Raw genomic sequence first — 19,832 nt, 5'->3', positions numbered from 1 at the left:
AGATATCCAGTTTTCTGCCTTATTTGAACTAGTTCAGATGTTTGTACTTGAATTTGATTGATTTCACAGTTAAAATATGTGGATCTGTATCCTTAAAAACGACAGAATAGATCACGGGTGAATGGGGCCGAAGGCAGCATCCGTCAGCGGCCGGCACCGCGGCCAGCACACGGCGGGCCTGGTGCTACTCGGTGGAGTGCCGCTCGCCCGGACTCTCCTCGAGGCACGAGGGGAGGCACCCGGACCCAGTGTGTCCGCTCGCTCGCTCGCCCGCTCACGGCCCTCATTCAGCACCAAGTCCACGTTCACTGCCCGGGCGGTGGGTCTGATGGCGTGCGTGCGGCGGTCCGTGGGGGCCGGATCCGGAGGACCTGGGACCTTCGGCCGTCCGCTGAGCAGGAAGAGGAAAGCTGGTGTGAGAGACCGGAGAGGTTTTAGTGACCCACGTTTTCAGGTTTGTGCTCCCAACAGAAGAGGCAAAAGAACCCCAAACAAAACACCTGGGAGGGCCTCTGAGCAGCGGGTGCTGCCTACCGACCGCGCCCAGGGGAGCTCGTAGTGCCGTTCTGTCTGTTTCACTGAAGCTGCAGTTGGTTTTGCCTCGACTGTTCACCGGCAGGTCCTGAGGCGGCAGAGCCGGAGGCGGCAGTCGTCGTCCCGGAGCCTACTTGCGGGCGCAGGGGGAGGCGGGTCGGCGGCTCTCGCACCCACCGGGGTACGGGTCACGCAGGAGGCGCTGCCGCCGGACCCTTCCGGAGCCTTTTAGGGCGGGGCTGTGTCTGTGCTGTCCCCTGCCGGGCGCTCCCGCCCCAGGACCGTGCCGGGCGCGTGTCAGCCCTCCGTCACTAGGTGGGTTGCGGGCAGAGTGCTGCGGGAACGCGGGGCAGAGGCCTCTAACCTGGGGGCGGGGGGCACGGCTCTCAGGCCCAGCCAGGGCCGGGGGATCCGGGGGTGGGACGGTGAGTGGGGGTGGGGGCGCAGCGGCAGAGGTGGTTCCGTAAACCGGCAGCGGTTTAACTGTGCTGGAGCGTGGTGCTCACAGTGGCGGGACAGTGGTGGGAGAAGTCGGGCTGGCGAGGGGGGCCGCACTCGGCCAGTGGGGTCCCGGTACCGGGAGCTGGGCTTCTCACTGCCCAGGCTGGTGCTCGTCACGCAGCAGGACGCGAGGGACAGCGGAGCAGCGTCCTCTGGCCTCGGGCTCCCTGTCCCTGGAGGCCGCCGCACCCTTACGGCTCTGCAGGCCATCGGTGAGCTTTTATCTCCTGCGGGGGTGAGGATCTGGAGTAAATACTTGCTTTCTCGGGAGTAGGAAACTAGTTTAAAACTCTTTGGGAGCAGCAGGGTCTGGGAGTGTTTGCGTGCTGGTCCCCTACAGGAATGCCGGGCACGTGCGGGGGCTGCCCGGAGCGTGTGTCAGTGGCAGGGAAGCCTTGGCTCCCGCGCCCACGCCCGCGCCACAGCAGGCGGCGCGCCGCGTTCTGAAGAGCAGGCGGGGAGCGCAGCCCGCGGCCCTCCCCGGCAGGTGTTCTCGGGGGACGGCCACAGTGCGGCCGGGTGGCCGGGCGCATCCCGGGTCGATGTGCACAGGGCAGTGGGCCGGGTGGTCCCGTGTGTTAGTTCTCCTCGCACCCGTAGCGTGTTTCCCCGTGCTGTTCCCTTGCCAGTGGGCGAGCGCCCGTGAACGCAGTCACGCAGACGCAGCTGTCCGTCGGGTGTTGCTGCCGGGAGACGGGCTCCTGCGGGTCTGTCCTCTCTGTTTCCGAGCCGGTCTGTCCACACGCCTCTTCCTCCGTCGTTCCCAGACACCCCTTCGCTCTCACTCTGGTGTGTCTCCGGAGACGGGCGTGCTGGCTCTGTCGTCTCGTCCTCGTCGTTCTTGGCGGGCTTGTTCCCGCAGAACAGGTCCTCCGGGGGCTCGCCCCGGTGCAGAGAGGGCACAGGCCTCTGCGCTCGGTGGAGGCAGCCTCCCCGCCCCCCTCCCGTCTGGGGGGGCCCCCCTCCCGCCGCGCCCCGCCCCTCCCCTGGAGCCCCGCCGCCATCCCGGTACTGCCCGTCTCTCCTCCGTGGGGCTCAGGTGTGCTGTGCCCGTGTCTTCCCTGAGTTTTGCTGGTGCCCACGTCGTGGCGGAGACCGTGTCCGGTGGCTCTCTGAGACCGGCCGCTTAGCCGGCCCTGGGCCTGAGACCCGCAGGACTGGAGGCGCGATGGACAGTCCGGCCGGGCACAGAGCCCCAGACCAACGTTCGCTGTCCTTCCCGCCGTCGGAGGTTCGCGCCGCCGCCTCTTGTTTCCACGGCTCTGCTTCTTCGGATCCAGGGGTTCTGGTTTTTCGTCCTTTGTCTCCGACGTTGTCTCCTCCCCGTCTTTAGAGCCCTGCGGAAGTTTTCGAGTGCGCCCGAGCCTTGGAGTGCCCTGCCGGTGGGCGCGCCGTGGCCCGTCTGTGCTCACCAGCGAGCCGGTTCCCAGTCCCTGGGCTCCGCCGGCCTGGGCGCGCTTTCGGAGTTCCCGAGCTGAAAGGTTCCGCCCTTCCGTGTCCTCCTCTGTCCTCTGGGAAGTCCTGCTGACCAGACGCGGCCCTCCTGCACACTTTCTGTAATTTGCTCTTACCTTTCCTCCAGTACAGCCCTCTTTTCTCCCTCCTTTTTTTTTAAATGTAGTTTTCAGGAGATGGCTTCAACTGGACTTGAACTTCTTTAGTTTTTAATATCTGTTTTCAGGGTCTTTAATTTCCGAGGGCTCTTTTGTTGTTCTTCTGAAAGAGCCTCCTGTTTTGTTGATTGGTGCAGTGTCTTCGCACCTCCAGGTTGTTGACAGTTTGTGTAATTTCTGTTTCAACTTCCTTTCTCCCCTCCTTCCTTCCCTCCTCCTTCCCTCCTTCCTGCTCCACTCTGACTCTGGTGGGGCCTTTCGACTTTATATCAGGATATTCCGGGCGGGCCATTTGTTGGGGAATCCCCGTGTTGGTATCTTTAGGCTTTTCTTCTCGGGTGATCAGATTCCCTGAGACGATTCTTCCAGTTTCTTTTCCGCAGACCGCTGGCCGCAGCATTCTGGGGGCTGAGTGTGGGGTGGGGGGATGGGGCCGAGTTGGCGGAGGGGAGCCGGAGGGCTCTCGGTGCAGTGTGTGCGCGGAGGTTGAGTCCACCTCTGTTCCGTACGGCCGGGCAGGGGGCCTTCAGTCCGGGGACACTGCTCCTTCCAGGGAACGACCCTCCGTCCTCTGTCCACGTGAGGGGGGGTTCCGTGGGGGGACGGCGCTGAGTTCTGGCTGCGCCTCACTCAGCTGCCACCCCCAGCGCCGTCGGCATCGGTGCCGCCCGGGAGCCCCCTAGGGCCCTGCGGCGTCCCTGCAGCCGCGCCTCCTGCAGCCGCGCCTGCTTGTGTCCGGGCTGGCGTGGGCCCTGGCTTTCTTGGCCCGGGAGCCACTGACGACGCTTCCAGTCTTTTCACAGTTCCTGCTTCCTCCAGGTTGGCCTGCTTTCTTCCCCCTTGTTCTGGTCTCGATCTCCATGCTAGAACTGAGCTTTTCTCGCACCTTCCAGAGTTTTACTCCTTTTTCCCTTTTAGTTCACCCTGGGCTGCTTGAACTCTTTTGGAGCTGCCTCGGAGGTGGAACGTTAGTGGGGGGTGAGACGCATGTGTGCGTTCTGTCGCCGGGCTCACTCGTGGCTGCTGGTGCGCTCCTCAGTTCTCGGCTGTGTCAGGGCGTTCTCCTGGCTCGGACGTGGGTTTGAAGGCAGGACCTTGGCGTCGCCTCCCTCCCCCCGCCCCCCCCCCCCCCCCCCAGGGAGCACACTGGGGAGCGAGGCGGGCGGCCAGGGGCGAGCCCCCGGTCCGTGGAAGCGCTGCGAGGGACGGCGGCCTCTCACACGTGCGTTGTCTTCCTCGCCAGGCTGCCCCCAGCCGCGCTGGGGGGAGGCAGGGAGACTAGCGCCCCCCCCACGCACCCTCCCTGGGCTGCTGCGCCGAGGGGCCGTGGCCGTCTGAACTGAGAGTGGGATGCTCTCTGTTCTGTGTGCTTTTCTTTCACCTGCTCTGGGGTCACTGTGACACACAGTAGAACAAACAAAGGACCGATTTTGCAGAGCAGGTGAGAGAAGAAATACCAGGTGTTTAGCGCCTTTTATGTGTAGACACTTCTCCCGTATTTTTTCCGAGGTAGGCCGAGTCATAATAAGGGTGACAGCACTACCGCCAACCGTAACAACGCAGGCTTTGAGCAGTGCCTGGGGCACCCACCGAGCCGCCACAGTCACCCCGGGACTCGTCTCCCCGTTTCACGTTTGCGTAGCCAGAGGCCGGGCAGGTTCGAGGCTGCTGTCGTGCCGAGTGGCGAAGCTCCGGCGCGGGCTCTGCGTGGCCTCAGCGTGTGCACCCTGTGCCGACGGCATGTTCTCGTGGCCTTGGGACGTGCGTGTCCTGTGCCGACGGCGTGTTCTCGTGGCCTTGGGGTGCAGGTGTTGGCTTCGCTTACGAACTCTCTGCTGATGCCCAGACCCAACTTCCTCCTTGGACGGAGGGTGTTGTTCCGGGGGCCCCCCAGGAGGCGGGGGGGATGCTCTGAGACAGGTGTCATGTGCTCAGCGCTCACAGCCACGAGCAGAGATTGTTCCGTGGTGTCTTTCCTATTTTAAGGAGAAGAAACCTGAGCTCCAGAGAGAGGGAGTTATTTGTAATTTGCTAACTGGTAACTTTGAAGCTTGTTTTGTGCCCGCAGCTGGGGAGCTGGGGAGTGGAGGTGCCGCCCTGGGTGTCTGACTCCCAGGCCGCCTTCTGGTGGGTGGGTCAGTGGTGAGCTGAGGACAGGTGGTCGATGGAGATTCATAAACCTCCCTGGGGTGTTGGCTTTGGTAAACATTTTGTTTTACTGGTATGTTGTTACGGCAAAAGCCTCTTGAACGTGGACTTCATGGACTCAGACTTCACGATAATTTATAATTATGTTGAACTTGACTTTGGCAGTGTCTTTGTCTTGGATGTCCAAGGGCCAGGGCCTCGGACTGTTACATTGTTATTTCATTTCCTTCTGAGGGCCGGTTTACGTTCCTCCTTTGTTCTCCTCTCTCCCCCAAACCCTCTTCTGTTTCTGCAGAGGTCAGGTACTGGGGAGAGGAAATTATGTCATGCCGTCTCCATTTCCGAGCAAGGCCTGGAAGTGTGGCTGCCGTTTTTCCGACTCCCCCCGCTCTCCGCCGGCTGCAGGCGGGCCCGCGCCGTGTGCGTGCTGTGCTCGGTGGGGCTGTGTCACAGGTCGGGGCGGTGCCCGCCCCGCCGCCTGCTGCCCGTGTTTCGCTCCCCTCCCCGTCCGCAGTGTGTGTTTCTCTCCACGACGGAGCGTTTTGTGCGCCTCGGGTAAGTCTGCGTCGGCGCGTCTGCGAGGGCACGGGTTTTGTTTCCTTCTGCGTCTTTCCTGCTGAAGCCACAGGTAGTTCCCGTTAAATGCTAAACAAAGGACCGTTTGATGCTCGCCAAACATACGTTTTCTTTTCTCACTTTTCTTAGTTCTGTGTTTCTCAGTGCATCCGAAGGAGAGGCAGACTCCCCGGTGTGACTTAAAGTAATAGCTCTAGCTGTGGCAGACGGTGTGTCTTGGCGGTGCACAGGAGTTTGATGGAAAGGCAGTACTAACGGGCACACTGAGTTTCTCTCCATGTCACTGTGCAGTGGAGGGAGGCCTGCCTGTCACCAGGTGAGCAGCTCTGGTGGCTCGGACTGGGGCAGTGACACTAGAGGGGGGACATCGCTGGGTCCTGGGTGTATTTTGGAGGTAGAGCCAATGGGACTTGCTGACAGACGGGATGAGAGGTGTGGGGAGCCCAGGAGGAGAATGGTGTCTCGAAGGCCAGAAGGCCAGGCGGGGCGGTGAGAGGCCTGGAGGCTGCGGGTGGGCGGGGCTTAGGGGCAGCCCAGAGGCACTCGCAGGCGTTATTAGGTTGGAGAAGCCTAGCAGGGCCCCGAGGCTGTGGGGAAGAGGCGTCTGGAGCCTGGAAGAGGAGTCGGAGCTGGAGGTGGAGAGGAAGACGGAGGGTCGGAGGGTTGCTGCGGGGTGGGCCTGTCCTCGTGAGTCTCCAAGTGCGGAGCCCTCCGTTGCCCTGTCACTTAGTGGGCGGGAGCAGAGCAGGCAGCGTGTGCACAGGAGGGTGGGCGGAAAGCCAGAGGTGCTGGCCTGGGGGAAGGAGGGAGCGAATGTTTCCTGGAGGAGGGGTGAGGAGCGGGGCGAGGTCAGCTCTGCCCCCAGGGCTGGAAGTGTGGGGTGCACACCAACCCTTTGGTTTAGTGACTCGGGGACACCTCAGTGGCGTCCCGAGCAGTGCTGGGAGTGTGGCGAGAAGGGCCCCTCCCACCCTGGGTTGCACGGCAGGGGGTGAAGCTGCAAGGAGGCAGTGAGACAGAGACTACTCTAGGAGACGCGGGTCCCCGCGTGCGAGCGTCACCATCACCCTTTCCCGTCACCTGGGTTCTCGGGTACTCCGGGGCGCCGACAGCCCAGCGGGTGGACAAGGGGAGAGACGGTGTTATCTTAGGGCTCGCCTGCTCCATTCGAGTCCCGACACTGACGGACGCAGGAGTTCGCGGGCCCAGCGCAGAAGAGGCGCCGCGGCTGTCCAGGTGACGGGGGTGACGCTGCGACAGGTTGCTCGCAGGGGTTCCGGTCTGTGACAGAGAGGCACTAAGTGTCTGTTGTTCCCAGAAGGGAATTGTAGAATGGAGTGGTTGTGGTTAGCATGCCTCGGATAGAGATGTTTCTGGTTTCACAACCCCCCTAGGCGATGTGCCCGGTGTGGGGAGCTGGTGGGGGCTGACGGGCCAGTGGGAGAGAGTGCGGTGTGGGAGTGGACATGTGGGGGCAGGGCCCGGACGCCGGGAAGCATTTGCCAGGGGCTCCAGGATACTCACTTACTGAGATAAGTAATCATTCACTGCATTAGTTTTGAAAATAAAAAAGTACCAAAAGTCCACAGTAAACGTGACACCAGTAGTGAAGGCAGGTGGGGCCAGCGGTGCCACTGCTGGGTCGGGCTCTGCCGCCGCCACCCGTGGGGCTCCTCGTTTCCTGGGGTGGAACCACCACGTTTTTACCATTGAGGTGTCCGCGCCCGAAGTTACAGATTGCCCTCTGGGCACTCTCAGCCGCGCCCTGACGACCTTGCTGTCCATTTTCATCCCCGTTCATTCCCAGCATGCTCTAGATTTCCCTGGACGTGTGACCTGACCCGTGTGTTACTTAGAGAGGGTGGTTTGCTTGGGAAATATCGGGGCCTTTGCTAGACATCTTGTCTTTTAAACGGCTACTCTCTGTGCCCACTCGTTGTTTCGAACAGAAAGTACGCACGGCACAGCGAGCGAAGCCCGCTCCGACCCGCTCGGTTCCCACCGCGTGGCCGCTCCGGCGGCCCGGAAACCCCCTGGGGGCTCGCTTTCTGCGGGCGAACACGGCCCGTCTGCTCTGTGTGGTCTCCGGGCCTTCCTTGTCACCGAAGACCCGCGTCTTGAAGAAGATGCTCGCATTGTAGGACGGGGTTGCTCTCCTTTTTAAATGTCCTGTGTCACCGTCTCACTAACGAGTGTTTCCCAGTGCCACCGAAAACTTCCCATCAAACACATTTTCAGTGCGTGGGTCAGTGGTGTGGCCGCTCCTTCGGACGCTGCAGACCGTGCTCGCTAACGCCCTCCTGTCGAGCTTGCAGGCGGTGCCCCGTTTTCTGGTGCTGCGGGTCAGCCCGCGGTCGGCTGGGCCTCACCCTGCCTTCCCCCCACGGGTGTGCTGGAGGGCCACTGCCTGCGTGTCTTCTCCCGGGCTCTGCGGCCCTCAGGGCTGGGACTCCGCCTGTGGGGGGTGGGGCTCGGGGATTTCAGCGCTCACCCATTGCTGGTGCACGAGGCGGAGGCGCGGAGTAAGGTGCTGCCAGCCGCACCGGCGCCTGTGCTGTGAGCCGGGTGCTTGCAGGGGCCCTCTGTCTATGAGGCTTAGTTCTCGTGACCGCGGCGAAGGCAGATGCTGCTATTTTAAAGATTTTATTTGTCTTTTACAGAGGAGAAGGGAGGGAGAGAAACATCAATGTGTGGTTGCCTCTCGCATGCCCCCTACTGGGGACCCAGCCTGTGACCCAGGCCTGTGCCCTGACTGGGAATCCAGCCGATGACTTTTTGGTTCATAGGCCGGCACTCAGTCCACTGAATTCACCAGCCAGGGCGCAAATGCTGCTTTTAACTGTATTTAACTGATGAGAAAACCAGGTTAAGGTGTGAGGTTAAAAAAATGTGCCCATGCCCTGGCCGGTGTGGCTCGGTGAACCGAGCACAGGCCTGTGAACCAAAAGGCTGCTGGTTTGATTCCCAGCCGGGCACACGGCTGGGTGGTGGGCCGGGGCTGCGGTCGGGGCGTGCGCCAGGCGGCCGCTCCCTGGATCTCACTCACACTGATGTCTCCCGCCCTCTTTTCCTCTCTCCCTTCTCCTCTCTCTGAGAGTGGAGTAGTAAAGTCTTTCTTTAAGAGGAGTGCCCACGGTGGCCCAGGCGGGAGTCAGGGACCGTGGGAACGAAGCTGACGGGTGGCCCTGGGCTCTCGGGGTGATGGTGACGGTGGCGGTGGCGGAGGAGGAGGCTGAGGGCCCGGCGCTTCGGCACCACAGGCGGCTTTGACGCGATCAGAGTCTGACTGTGCCCCAGGTCCCTCCGCCGCCCGAGCCTCGTGCCCTCCTGCCCGAGAACGGCGGTGTTGGTGTTGCCGTTGCCCCGGAGTGTGGCGTGGGGCGGGTTGTGTGCGAAAAGCCGTCGAGAGGCCCCTGTGCGGTGCGGCTGGTACGGGTCCAGGGCTGGTCGGCGGCGGTCTCCTCCCTCTGCTGGCACTCCGGCACGTTCCGCCCGTCTCGGGGCTTTTTCCCTGAACCTCACTCACAGGCGTGATCGTGATCACACCGTGATTGCAGGTTTGTTGTGTAGAATGTGAGACTCAGTCTTTTAAAACTGGCTTTAACATTTTTAAGTTTTTATTCCTGATAAAAAGCGCATACCACCAAACTTACAACCTTAACTGTTCTACGTTAGAGGTGGCGAAGGACAGTCCGGGTGGTAACTGCGCTCCCACCCAGAGTGTCGTCTCTGGCACATCTGAAGCTCCGAGCCCGTTACACAGCCGCCTCCCCGCCGCCAGGGGCGCCCGCTCGCCCGGTCCTCTCCGCTGTCGGGAGCCACGTTGCTGAGACCACAGGCGAGACCACAGGTGTGCCCACGGCTCCTCCAGACTCTGCCCTCCGCTCCACGGGCCTCTCCCCAGACGTGGCCTTGCTGGGCCACGTGGTGGTTCTCTTGTGGTTTTGAGCACCTGCAGGCTGTTTTCCACCGTTGTGCATTCCCGCCAGCCGTGCACCAGGTCACAGTTTGAGCGCATCCTTGCCAACATTGTTACGTTCTGTTCTGTTTTGAAAGAGCGATCACCCAAACAGGTGCGAGGTTGGGTGGTTTCAACGTGGTGAGACATTTGGGGTGGAGTGGTGCCTGTCAGTACCAGTGGGACAAGACCACAGCGCCGGGTGGGGGGACTTGACAAAGAAAGCCAGCCGCCACGTGGCTGTGTTTGCAGCTCGAAGCTGTCCGCGTCCCCCACTCAGAGTGGGACCAGCGCAGGAGCGGGTCCACGCCGGGGGCCACTGCCGTTTCTCAAGAGCGAGATACGGCGCTGGACTGTAGAAGCAGTCTGCTTTCTTAAGGTGCGACGCGGGGCGGTTCGCAGCGTCCAGCGCTGAAGTTTCACCCTCCGTAGCCGAGACCCGAGAGGTGCAGGTGTGGGAGGCCCGCAGTCCACCAGCAGGGGTCCTCCCCACACCAGCAGGCCTTCCTGCTGCGGCTGGCCGGCGGCAGGCCCCGCTCTCTCCCACGGGGCCCTCCGCTGCGGCCTTCCGGGGCTGTGGCCGTGTGTCCACCGCGGCGGCCAGCACGGCCAGCCTGCGCTCAGGGGGTTAAGAGGAGATGAACGTGGATGCAAGCCGGGCGCGTGGACACAGGTTCAGTAAGACGGAGCCCCAGAGTCGACGACGTGGGCGTGTCGGCAGGAAGAGAGCTAGCTGCTTGGCTGTCTTCCGATGGTCGTGGCACTCTGCTTAGTGCCAACAGGAGCCCCTGTGTTTTACGACACACAGGGTGGCCCGGCTGAGCCCTCTGTGGCGTCCCTGGGCCTGTCCAGCGCTACCAGGCCTCTGCTCGTGTTTGAAGAGGGAACGTGGCATCTCCTCACACGCTTCGTGGGCTTTTTTTTTTCTTTCTTCATTGTAAGCTGGATGAAGAGTAACCTCCCGACAGTTTGCAAACTTGGACTTCAGCTCCCACCCCTGTAGGCGAAGCCGTGGGAAACGGCCCTTCGTGCCCGTGGGAGGGCCCCGGGCAGCGGTTTTCGCCCGCCCTCCCCTGACACACAGAAGCTGAATGCCCGACTCCGTGGAACACCAAACACACACTGTCTGGTGACCCGCCCGAAAAATAGGTGTGACTCTGGTTCACACCGTGTGGCCTCCATTCAGTCTGGCTCGTGTCCCTGGTGGGGGGGGCGGGGTGTGGACCCCTGGCTGCTGGGTGCCGAGGGGCTCAGCGACCTCCTCCGGGTTGGATGGCCCTGCCTGCACGTGTCGTGGAGACGTGCCAGCCCTGCGACTGCCCGGAGGGGCGGAAGTTGGCGCCGTCCGTGTTCAGTGTGTCGAGTGCGGAGCGGGCCAGCGGAGGCAGCCGTTCCTCCCATCCTGTGAGAGCCCCGCGTCCCGAGACCCTCCCGTCGGCTGGGGTGGCCTGCGCAGTCGTCGTCCTCGGTGGTTCAGATGCAGCCCCGAGCGCCCCTCAGGCTCCGAGTCCGACGTCGGACTCGCGTGGGCGTTTGGCCGGCGGCGGTAGGCCTTGCCGTCCTGGCTGTCCTCGGCAGCGGCGGAGCGGGCAGTGTCCGTGTATCCAGATGGGTCTGCACGCTCGTTTCCTCTGCGCCTCTTCTGGCTTGCTTGGCTGTGTGTTCCTGGAGCCCCCGTTCTTCCCGGCGTGGCCCAGGTCGGAGGTCACTCCGGCGAGGGAGGTGTGCTCAGTGGGGCGCGTGCAAGGTCGCTGGAGCCGGCCGCTGTTGGCAGCCTGCAGGCGCAGCCCGGAGACAAGCCCTCGTCAAGAGCGGCCTGTTGGGGACGGAGCAGACGGGCCCCTGGTTCCCAGCGGCTCGTGAGCCCGTCGGGGCTGGGCCACGCCGCAGTGAGGGAGGGCACTCGGGGGCTGTTAGTGCGTGGCGCCGGCTGCCGGCACGGTGGCGGTATGTGTGGTGGCTGACGCTCAGGTGGCACGGGCTCCAGGGGCTCCAGGAGCCTCCTCGCTAAGGATCAGGGTCCTGCTGCCGCAGTGGCTGTGCGGCGACCTTGACCGTCTCTCGGTTGGAAAGGAAGCGTGAGTAGTTTTGCCTTTCAGAAGTGTTGCTGGTACAGAGTGTTTCTGCTCCTGCTCCTTCAGTGTGAGTTTCTTGTACTTTGACCCTAAGAAGGCAGGCCATGCACTTGGACCCCCAGCGCCCCTCAGGGCGAATTGTAGAACAGTTGGCGACCTCAGCCTCTCGTTGTGCGTCGTGCACGTTCTCTGGGTGCCGTGACTGTGCGCCACACACGCACCGTGGAAGTGTGGGTCTGGGAACCCTCAGTCAGAGGTACTCGGGTTCCTGTGGGCGAGTCTTTTACGGACTTGTTTTTACTGTTGGTGAGCGTTTTTGTTTTTCTTCCTCAAAATGATTCTTATTTCATCAGGGTCATCGTTTTAACTGTAAGGGCAGATGTGGCTGGAAAAAGGGCTGAAGGCGCGCCTTTGAGACAGAGGGGTCCCTCCCAGGTGGCGCGGGCAGAGGGGCGCTCCGGGTCGGTGGGCTGCAGCCCTGGTGCCGGACCCCGTGCTGGAGTCCCTGCGGCTCTGTAAACAGGTCGCTGGGCGCCCAGAACGGAGGCTGAGATTAGCATACTAACAAGGGGCTGGCCGCCTGCCCTCCTTCTCTCCTCCCCCTCCCCCTCCCCCCTCCCCGCAGTGAATCGAGGAACACAGAGCCGCGGGGTCACATTACCAGCCGGCTCCGGCTCCATTCTGTTCGGCGGCGTAATCTGGCCAGGACGGTCTGTGTTTCAGATTGCGGAAGCGGAGGAGAGTCGGTGACTGAGAGGCGCTCTTCAGGCTGCGCGGACTCACAGAGGAGCACCTCCCAGGGCGCGCCTCCGGCTCCCACGGAAGGAGTGCAGGGGCGGCTCGGGCTTGCGCGCGGATGGGAGGAGGCCGCCCCGGTGGGAGCGAGGCCTGAGGCGCGGTGCGCAGACTCCCGGCTGGGTCCCGGCAGCACCGCGTGTGGATGTTGCTGGACCGGGCGGGCCGCGGGGCCCGGAGACCGGCAGCCGTCTGCATGGAGAGGAGCGGCTGCAGCCCCTTCCCGGTGTGCTGGGCCGAAGGTACCGATGCCCGGGGGGTCGGTGGGGCTGGTGTCCACTTGCAGCCACACTCTGCCCTGGGGAGGCGGAGAAGAGCTTTTCAGGGTGCGTTTCAGGTAGGGTCACAGTTACACTTGAGGGAGAGGGACCGCTGGCGTGGTGCGGGTTTGCAGCCGCTGCGCAGAGCCCGTCGGACGGCTTTCCAAGTGGCAGAATGGTCTTTCTGGACGCGCATCTCAAGTGCACGGGGCATCTTTTTCATGTGCCTGGGCCTGTGTCTCCTGAGGTTTTATATTTTGTGTTTAAGCAAGATGGCCATGTCTGATCTGTGATGTGGAAGTTTTCAAAGAATAAAGAACTAATTTTAACTTAAGTAGCATTGTAGGAAAAAAGAGTAATGGGTTTCCTTATTTCAAAAGCTGGTGTCCTCTATTCCCTGCGTAGACTGGCCGTTTATGTAACGTGCGGCTGCTCGCTGCTGTGAGCGGGGCTCGTCACCGAGGGTCGGCAGTGCCCTGAGAACACAACTTGGCACTGCAGCGTCGTCAGGGTCTGTGTTTGTACGAAAACACACATAGGAAATGTAGTGCTTTCATTACAGTATTTAAGATAGATTTGGGGAGCACGATTAGAAGTTAAAAATGCCATAAAATTCGTGCAGGTATACGAGCAAAACCTTTAGCTGCTTTGCCTAAAGGGGCAGTGAATGTGTAACCTGCAAGGTGAGTCCTCAGTGAAGAACCTAGTGAAAGTATTGTTGTTTTTAAAATACGCTATTTAAGCTTCATGCCCCTCCACTCAAGACATTTTTTAAAAATTTTATTATTATTCAGGTACAGCTTTCTGCCTCCCCCCACCCCTCCCCCGACCCCAGCCATCCCCACCTCCCGCCCCTGGTTCCACCCGCTTGGTGTTGTCCTCGTGCCCTTTATAGTTGTTCCTGAAAACCCTCCCCCCTCCCCCCGTTGTCCCCTCCCATCTCCCCTCTAGTTACTGTCCGCCTGTTCTTAATTTCAGTGTTTCTGTCATATTTTGCTTGCTTGTCTTTAAAGGAGGGTGCTGTGCGGGCGGAGCGCCAGGCGGCAGAGGCGCTGACCCCCAGCGGCAGCGTTAGCTCCCTTGTTGTCGTTTACTGTGTTGTCCTTTAATTTATTCTTTTCTGGGCTTTTAAGCATTTCTGTAACATGTGATGCAGAACCGAGTCAGTGTGATGCTGCCTGGACAGAGCACCTGTCCCTGTGTGGGATAAGTAGGTGCTCAGAGTGGATACTTTGCCGAGTTAGTCCAGACTCTTGAATTTTGCAGAGCCTGGGTCTGGGAGCCTCAGGCCGCCTGGTGTGTGTGACCGAGAGTGGCCGAGTGTGGCCCGCAGTGAGTGCTCAGCACGGAGGTCTGCACCTGTGGGGCCTCTCCGTCTCGCCCTGGGCTCGCGGGGACGCAGGTGGGTCAAGCCTCCTCCATGGCGTGCTGGTGCCTGTCAGCACTGGCCCTGCCTGGGGGGCCCCGGCTCTCGGCTCACTCCCCGAGCCCGGCAGCAGTGGCACGTGGGGTGGTCGGCTGCGGGGCTCCGTGCAGACGTGAAAGTGCCTGCAGAAGGAGGAACCTCGGGAGAGAGAGTGTAGTGTGGTGCGCGTCTCAAAGCAGCTGATCGGAGCAACTCACGTTTTCATTATGCTCGTTAATGGAATGAAACATTGTTATTTTTTTACACTGTACTTGTTAAAGAGTGGATGAGTAGAGGCATTTTTACCAGAATACTTTTCTAAAAGGTTTTGTTTATGTAGCCCCACCCGGTGTGGGTCCGTGGGCTGGGCGTCGTCCCGAGAACTGAAAGGTGGCGCGCTGGGGCCTGGGTCTGGGCCCCTGCCTGGGTTGCTGTCCAGGGCCCTGGTTGGGGGTGTGCGGGAGGCAACCAGTTGATCTTTCTGCCCCTCTCTTTCTCCCTCCCTCGCCCTCGCTCTCAAAAAATAAATACATAAATAAGATCTTTAAAGAAAAACGAAAGGTTTGGCCTTTACCTAGCCCCTGGGAAGTCACCTCTCAGCCCTGGTGTCTCTGGCTGCTCAGGCTGCCTCCTTAGCTGGGGCCACGGGCCCCCCGGACAGCCTCCACCACACTGTGGCTCTGGGAGGAGCCTCGGGCACACCAAACCAGCTGGATCGCTGAAGGGACAGAGAATGAGGTCAGCCATGCCGGTGGCGCCTGTGTGACCGACCCCCAGGAAGTGCCCTGGGCTCTCAGGCTCAGGGGCGCCTCCTGGCTGGCAGACCCTGCGTGTGTCCCCCACACCGTGGCTGAGGGCAAGGAGCACACCGCCGCGGGAGAGGACACCTGGGGGCTCGCACCAGGCACCCCCCCCCGACGCTGCCCCGCACCGCCTGTTCCTTGGCTAATTTTCATTCGTGCCCGTCCCTGTCATAGACCATGACCTCAAGAGCAAAGGGCTTCCTGAGTCCTGTGAGTCCTCCCGGCGGGGGGGTGCCTCCCGAGCTGCTGGTCTTTGTGGAAAAAAGAAAGATTTTATTTATCTCTAGGGAGAGGAGAAGGGAGAGAGGAGGAGGGGGGCGTAACACTGGTGTGCACGGAAGATGTCCCCTTGCACACACCTCACCTGTGGGCCGGGCCTGCAGCCCAGTGGCCCTGACTGGGGGTCAAACCCACGACCTTTCAGTTTGCAGGATGATGCCCAGTCCACGGAGCCACACCAGTCAGGGCTGCGTGTCTTTTTGACAGAGGCTGGGGCTGAGTGGGCAGAGCTTGCACATGCAGCGGACGGGACGGCGAAGGCCAGCCGCAGGCCGGGGTTGGCCCCGTGGCAGGGCTGGGGCCGCCGGCCCAGGGGAGTGGTCGTGGGCTTGGGTGGCGCAGGAGGGGGCTCTGACGTGGCTGGGAGCCTGTCCTGCGTCCCTGCCGGGGGCCGAGCACGCGGCTTCCCCGGTGAGCTTGCGCAGGCCTCGGGTGCCCTTCCTTTCGGCCTTCTCTCTGCTCCCCCGCACCCGCGCGGGGAGGCTGGGGCCCTTAGCCTCTGTCCCGGTTAATTTTTGCGGCATGACAAAGGCGAGGGTGTTGGGGTGTAGGGATCAGCTGAATTATTTTCCAGCAGAGAGGTTCCTGCTCTGAGATAAAGACAAAATGAAAAAGCTCAGATCCGAAGGAAATACTAATCTCTGTTTGCAGTTGGACATTCTAAACCTCACCTTTGATTTTATCGGCCACATTAACCTCAAAACCCAGCGGTGTCCCAGTTCAGGAGGACGCACGGAGTGCTTATTGGAACAGCTAAAAATACTGGTGCAGACCTACATTCGTGTGCTCGCAGCCGGGGCCCGGGGGGTCCCCGGTAATGGGGCTTGCTGCGTGTGCATGTGGTGTTGTGAGGCATCCGCCTTGGATCCCACCCACGGAAGGTCGGATTTTCACATGTTAGAGGGGCTTGGTTACAACACGTTCAACCACGTGACAGCGCCCTGGGCTTACAGACCGTTTTGTTCCAGGGGTGAAGCAGAGGCAGTGGCCGCTGTTGTGCTGGGTCGCCGGGGCCGAGTGCAGAAAGCCCTGTGCGACGGTTTCTCTGGCCGTGTCATATCGCATCGCATCAGCATCTGCATTATCTGTTTCGGCTTTTTGACACACGAGGGAGATCACAGAGGTGTTGGGAAAAATGCAGACAGATGCTCACAGCACAGAGGGGGGCGGTTTCCCGTCCGGGGAAGTGGAGGCGAGGAAGCAGTCGAGCAGGCGGGCCGGGGCAGGTGGGAGGAGGGGGTTTGGGGAAGGAGCTCCACAGATGCTGTCATCCCGGGGGGCTCTGCAGCAGGAGTGTGGGGGCAGCGGCGTCTCCGCCCGTGGTCTGTGCTCTCCCGGGGGGTTGCAGGGGAGCCTCCTGTGGCGGCCCCTTGCAGGGCAGTGCCCCCGCTCTCTGACACTCAGCCTTTCCAAGTCTGTGGGTGACTTTGAGGCCCTGAACATTTTCTTTAGATTTTTAACTTGACACTTTTTACTCCTGCTTTGGTTTAACATTATCTGTGTAAATATGCATCTCTTTGTATTTACATTGGCCAGAAAAGGGTGCATGGAAAGGTGTGTCGTCGCCTCACTAGGTAGGAACCCCAAGCACAAGGCCGGGACCTTGCTGGCCGGAGCGGGCTGGCTGGAGGGTGTGTCTCGGGTCTGTTTCGTTCGTGTCTTTCCCGGGCGGAAGCAGGGTGCTGCTGGAGCGTCACGTGCCGATGCTTCCACTGCAGAGTCTCGCCGTCCTGTAACGTGGGGGGCCCGCTGAGAAGAGCCCCGGACAACCGAACGTTCTCGTGGTAACGCCCGCGTGCGCTGGTTGGGGGTGATGGTATGCAGGGGGCACACTTCTGGTTTTGGAAAACCCATGGTTTTTAAACAGGGCAAGGTTCAGGAGGAAGTTCAAGGTAAAGGAGCACTTGTGCCGGACTTGGCTTTCGCGTTCAGTGACACATGTCAGACACACAAGCTGTGCGAGTCAGAGTCAGAGTCAGAGCCTACTCGGGCTCCTACAGAGTCAGGACTACTCTGTCCCCTGGGTGGGACGCACTTCTGACGCATCCGTGGGACGGGTGGCCGGCAGGTCTGCGTTCGGGGAGCACTCCTACCCCGCGCTCCCTTTTGCTCGGCCGGGAGAGGTCAGGTCGCCCTTCTCCAGCCTCCGCCGCCCTCTGTTGAATGCTCCCTTTGTCTCCCGAGCCTTGCCGAGCACTGCACTCGCTGTCTCAGCGCACGGGGTAGGTAGCTCCTGCTGTTCCCATGCATAGGTGGGGAGCCTGCGGTGACCTCAGGGTCCCGTCTGTGAGCAGGAGCCAGACACGGCTCCCAGGGTGGGTGGCAACGCGGCCCCCCTTCACACTGAGAGGTCTTGCTCAGGCGTGGCTGCTGTCGGGCCTCTCCGAGACGCCTCTGCCGTGGGGCGTCCGGCCTGGCTCCCCTGCAGTCCCAGGGCTCGGGCTGCACTCATTCTTGCCAGCGCTGGTTCTGTGACTTCCGTGAAGTTTTAGTGTTCTGTGACCCTAGGGTGTCTTGCCCATAGAAAGTAGCTAAATGGCTCAAGACAGATATAATTTAGTCTTGATACTGTGAGGGATGCATCTGACCAGTGAAAGCCTTCCGAGGCCTAACAGTCGAAATGCTGTTGTAATAACTTATAGTCCCCATTGTGCATTTTCTGCATGTGTTGATTTAAAAACTTCCCTGTGGGGAGTTTCTGGGAAAACACAGTGCTCACACAGTGGAAGGGCAAATCCTGGTCCTCATCCCCGGGGGCTGAGTAGAGGGAGCGTCCGCTGCTCTCCCTGGCTGTCGGGGGGCTGCGAGCAGCCTGGGGCCTGGGCCCAGCCCTGGCAGGAGGCTGGTCCGGGAAGAGCAGCGGCTCTCCTGCCCAGGGGCTCCGGCCTCGAGGCAACCTCTGCGGTCAGCACACCGGTTGTTGGGTCACCCTCGCCTGTGGGGCTGCTGGACAGACCACCTTTGCTTTGGAAACATGACCCGGAGCGGAGAGACAAACGGAGAAGCCGGCGCGCAGGCAGCTGTGGCGGCACAGCAAGCAGGAGCCGCCGAGAGAACAAGGGAGAGCATTCACCCTCAGTGTGAGGTCTCCAGGGAGCGAGTCGGTGGCGGGCCGACCGACAGAGTTCTTCAAAAGTGGACCAAGGCTTGGTCCCGGCCGTGTGGCTCTGTTGTTCAGATCGTCGTCTGGAAACACCAAGGTTGCCAGTTCGACTCCTGGTCAGGGCACAAACAAGAAACAACCCCTGAGCACATCAATAAGCAGAAGAACAAAATTAGATCTCTCTCCCTCTTCCTTTCTCTCTCTAAAATCAATTTTTAAGAAAGTACATTCAAGACAGGGAAGTTGAAAGAAAGTAGCAGAACAGGAATAAAGTCAGTTTTAACGAGGCCACAGAGAGAGCGGGGGAGGCACTGGGCCACGGCGCTGGGGCACTTCCTGGAAGCAGAGGGTGGGGGTCTCCCGGTGGAGAGCTCTCTGCCGCCAGGCCGGGCCCTCTTCTGCCCCTCCTGCCAGCGCCGGAGCGGCCTGCCCTTGGCTCTTAGGCGGTGCAGTGCAGCCGGGACGCAGGACTTCTTCCCAGTTCTCACCACTGCTGCCGCTCCCTGGTGCTACCAGGAAATGCCCCGAAATAATCACGTGCGAGCGAGTGTGTGGGTCTCCTAAGCAGGCTGCAGGCTCTCCGGGGTAGGACTTCGCACGCATGTACAGTTTTCCACCCCTGCCCGCACGTCTGTTGCAGCGCCCAGCCTTGGGTGGGCTCCGTGAGCATCTTCAGGATGAATGAGCGTGGGGGTGCGGGGGCACAGCCCTGGCCTGCGGAGGACAGGCATGGACACGTTTCCGGAAGGGGACCCCACCTCTGCTTCGGAGTCAAAGACTTGGTTTACCGACGAGATCCAAGTTTTCCTTGTTCAGAGGTCTCACAGAGCCGAGATCCAAATGTCAGTCGTGTGCCCCCCCGCCTGAGAACGGGTGGGGGCGGGGGCGGACAGAGGTTTGCTTGTGTTTCCACGGTGAACTTCCGGACGCCAAGGCTCCCAGCGTCCCCGCCCCCCTTAACTCCGGGCGCGAAGTGCCTGCCTCATTCTGGCGGGAGCTGCGGCTTCCAGGCCTCGGTGTTGCCCAAATGGAATCGGTCCTCCTGCTCCCTGCCCTCCCAGCCCTGCACACAGCGTGTGCCCTCTGTGTGCCCTGGCTCGGCCAGTGGGACCCTCTCCACCCAGCTGCCCAAGCCGGAGGAATGGCTGCCGACTCGCTCCTCCCTGCTCCCCGAAGTTTTCTAGTTATTTCTGGAGGCGGGGGCGGTGCAGACTCTGTTACTCCTCGTTTTCTGTTTTCCTGGCGGCCGACGTATCGGGGTCCGTGTTTACTCCTTCGGGTTTGCGTCGGGCTCGGGTGAAATGAGACAGCGAGGATGGGCAGCCTGCCTGGTCCCTGACCGCCGTCGGCACCCAGTCAGAGGTTTCTGTCCCTGCTCTGCGTGTGCGCTCATGGTGCTCGACTCGGCTCTCTCTTTTTAGATGGAGGTTAGACGTTCGCTGTCTCTAACGACACGGGACTGTAGTCACGCACCCCATGGGCGTCGGCGGAGGCCCCTGGCCTGGTTTCCCGTCAGCCTGTTGGCCGCGTGGGCCCTGTGCTGGACGTCAGGGCCCGCAGGGAGAACCTCCGTCGCCCTCAGGTGGCCCGGTCTCGGCTCCCAGTGCCAGGCTTCCCTTCCGTGTCCTGTCCCTTCCACACCCCCACACCCGCCGGAATCTGCGTTCACAGCCCCCGCCCCGCCCCACAGGCCCGCCACTGCAGCCACGGGCCCAGGGACACCAGGGTCTCCTAGTGGGTGTGTGCCAGGTGCTTCTGGTGGCCGGGGTGGGCTCCACGCCT

General features: G+C 61.4%; 1 protein-coding gene across 9 annotated transcripts in view; it reads left to right on the top strand.

Annotated features, from left to right (window-relative positions):
* PTK2 (protein tyrosine kinase 2) overlaps nt 1-19,832 on the top strand; it is a 130,253-nt gene that overhangs the window by 15,191 nt on the left and 95,230 nt on the right. For 3 of the 9 annotated variants that reach the window (XM_036031454.1, XM_036031455.1, XM_036031453.1), the window contains exon 1: nt 12,270-12,442. The exons of 1 other annotated variant lie outside the window; for it this stretch is intronic. In XM_036031454.1, coding sequence (XP_035887347.1) covers nt 12,346-12,442 — 97 coding nt within the window. In that variant the 5' untranslated portion in view covers nt 12,270-12,345. Of the gene's footprint in view, nt 1-12,266; nt 12,443-19,832 lie in introns of those variants that run through there. 5 more of the 9 variants (XM_036031457.1, XM_036031456.1, XM_028533637.2 and 2 more) reach the window with 4 other exon arrangements.

The sequence above is a fragment of the Phyllostomus discolor genome, chromosome 7 (assembly GCF_004126475.2).
Source record: "Phyllostomus discolor isolate MPI-MPIP mPhyDis1 chromosome 7, mPhyDis1.pri.v3, whole genome shotgun sequence".
Lineage (NCBI taxonomy): Eukaryota > Metazoa > Chordata > Mammalia > Chiroptera > Phyllostomidae > Phyllostomus > Phyllostomus discolor.
Note: the sequence above shows the minus strand (reverse complement) of the source record. Positions and strands in the feature narration are given on the sequence as shown.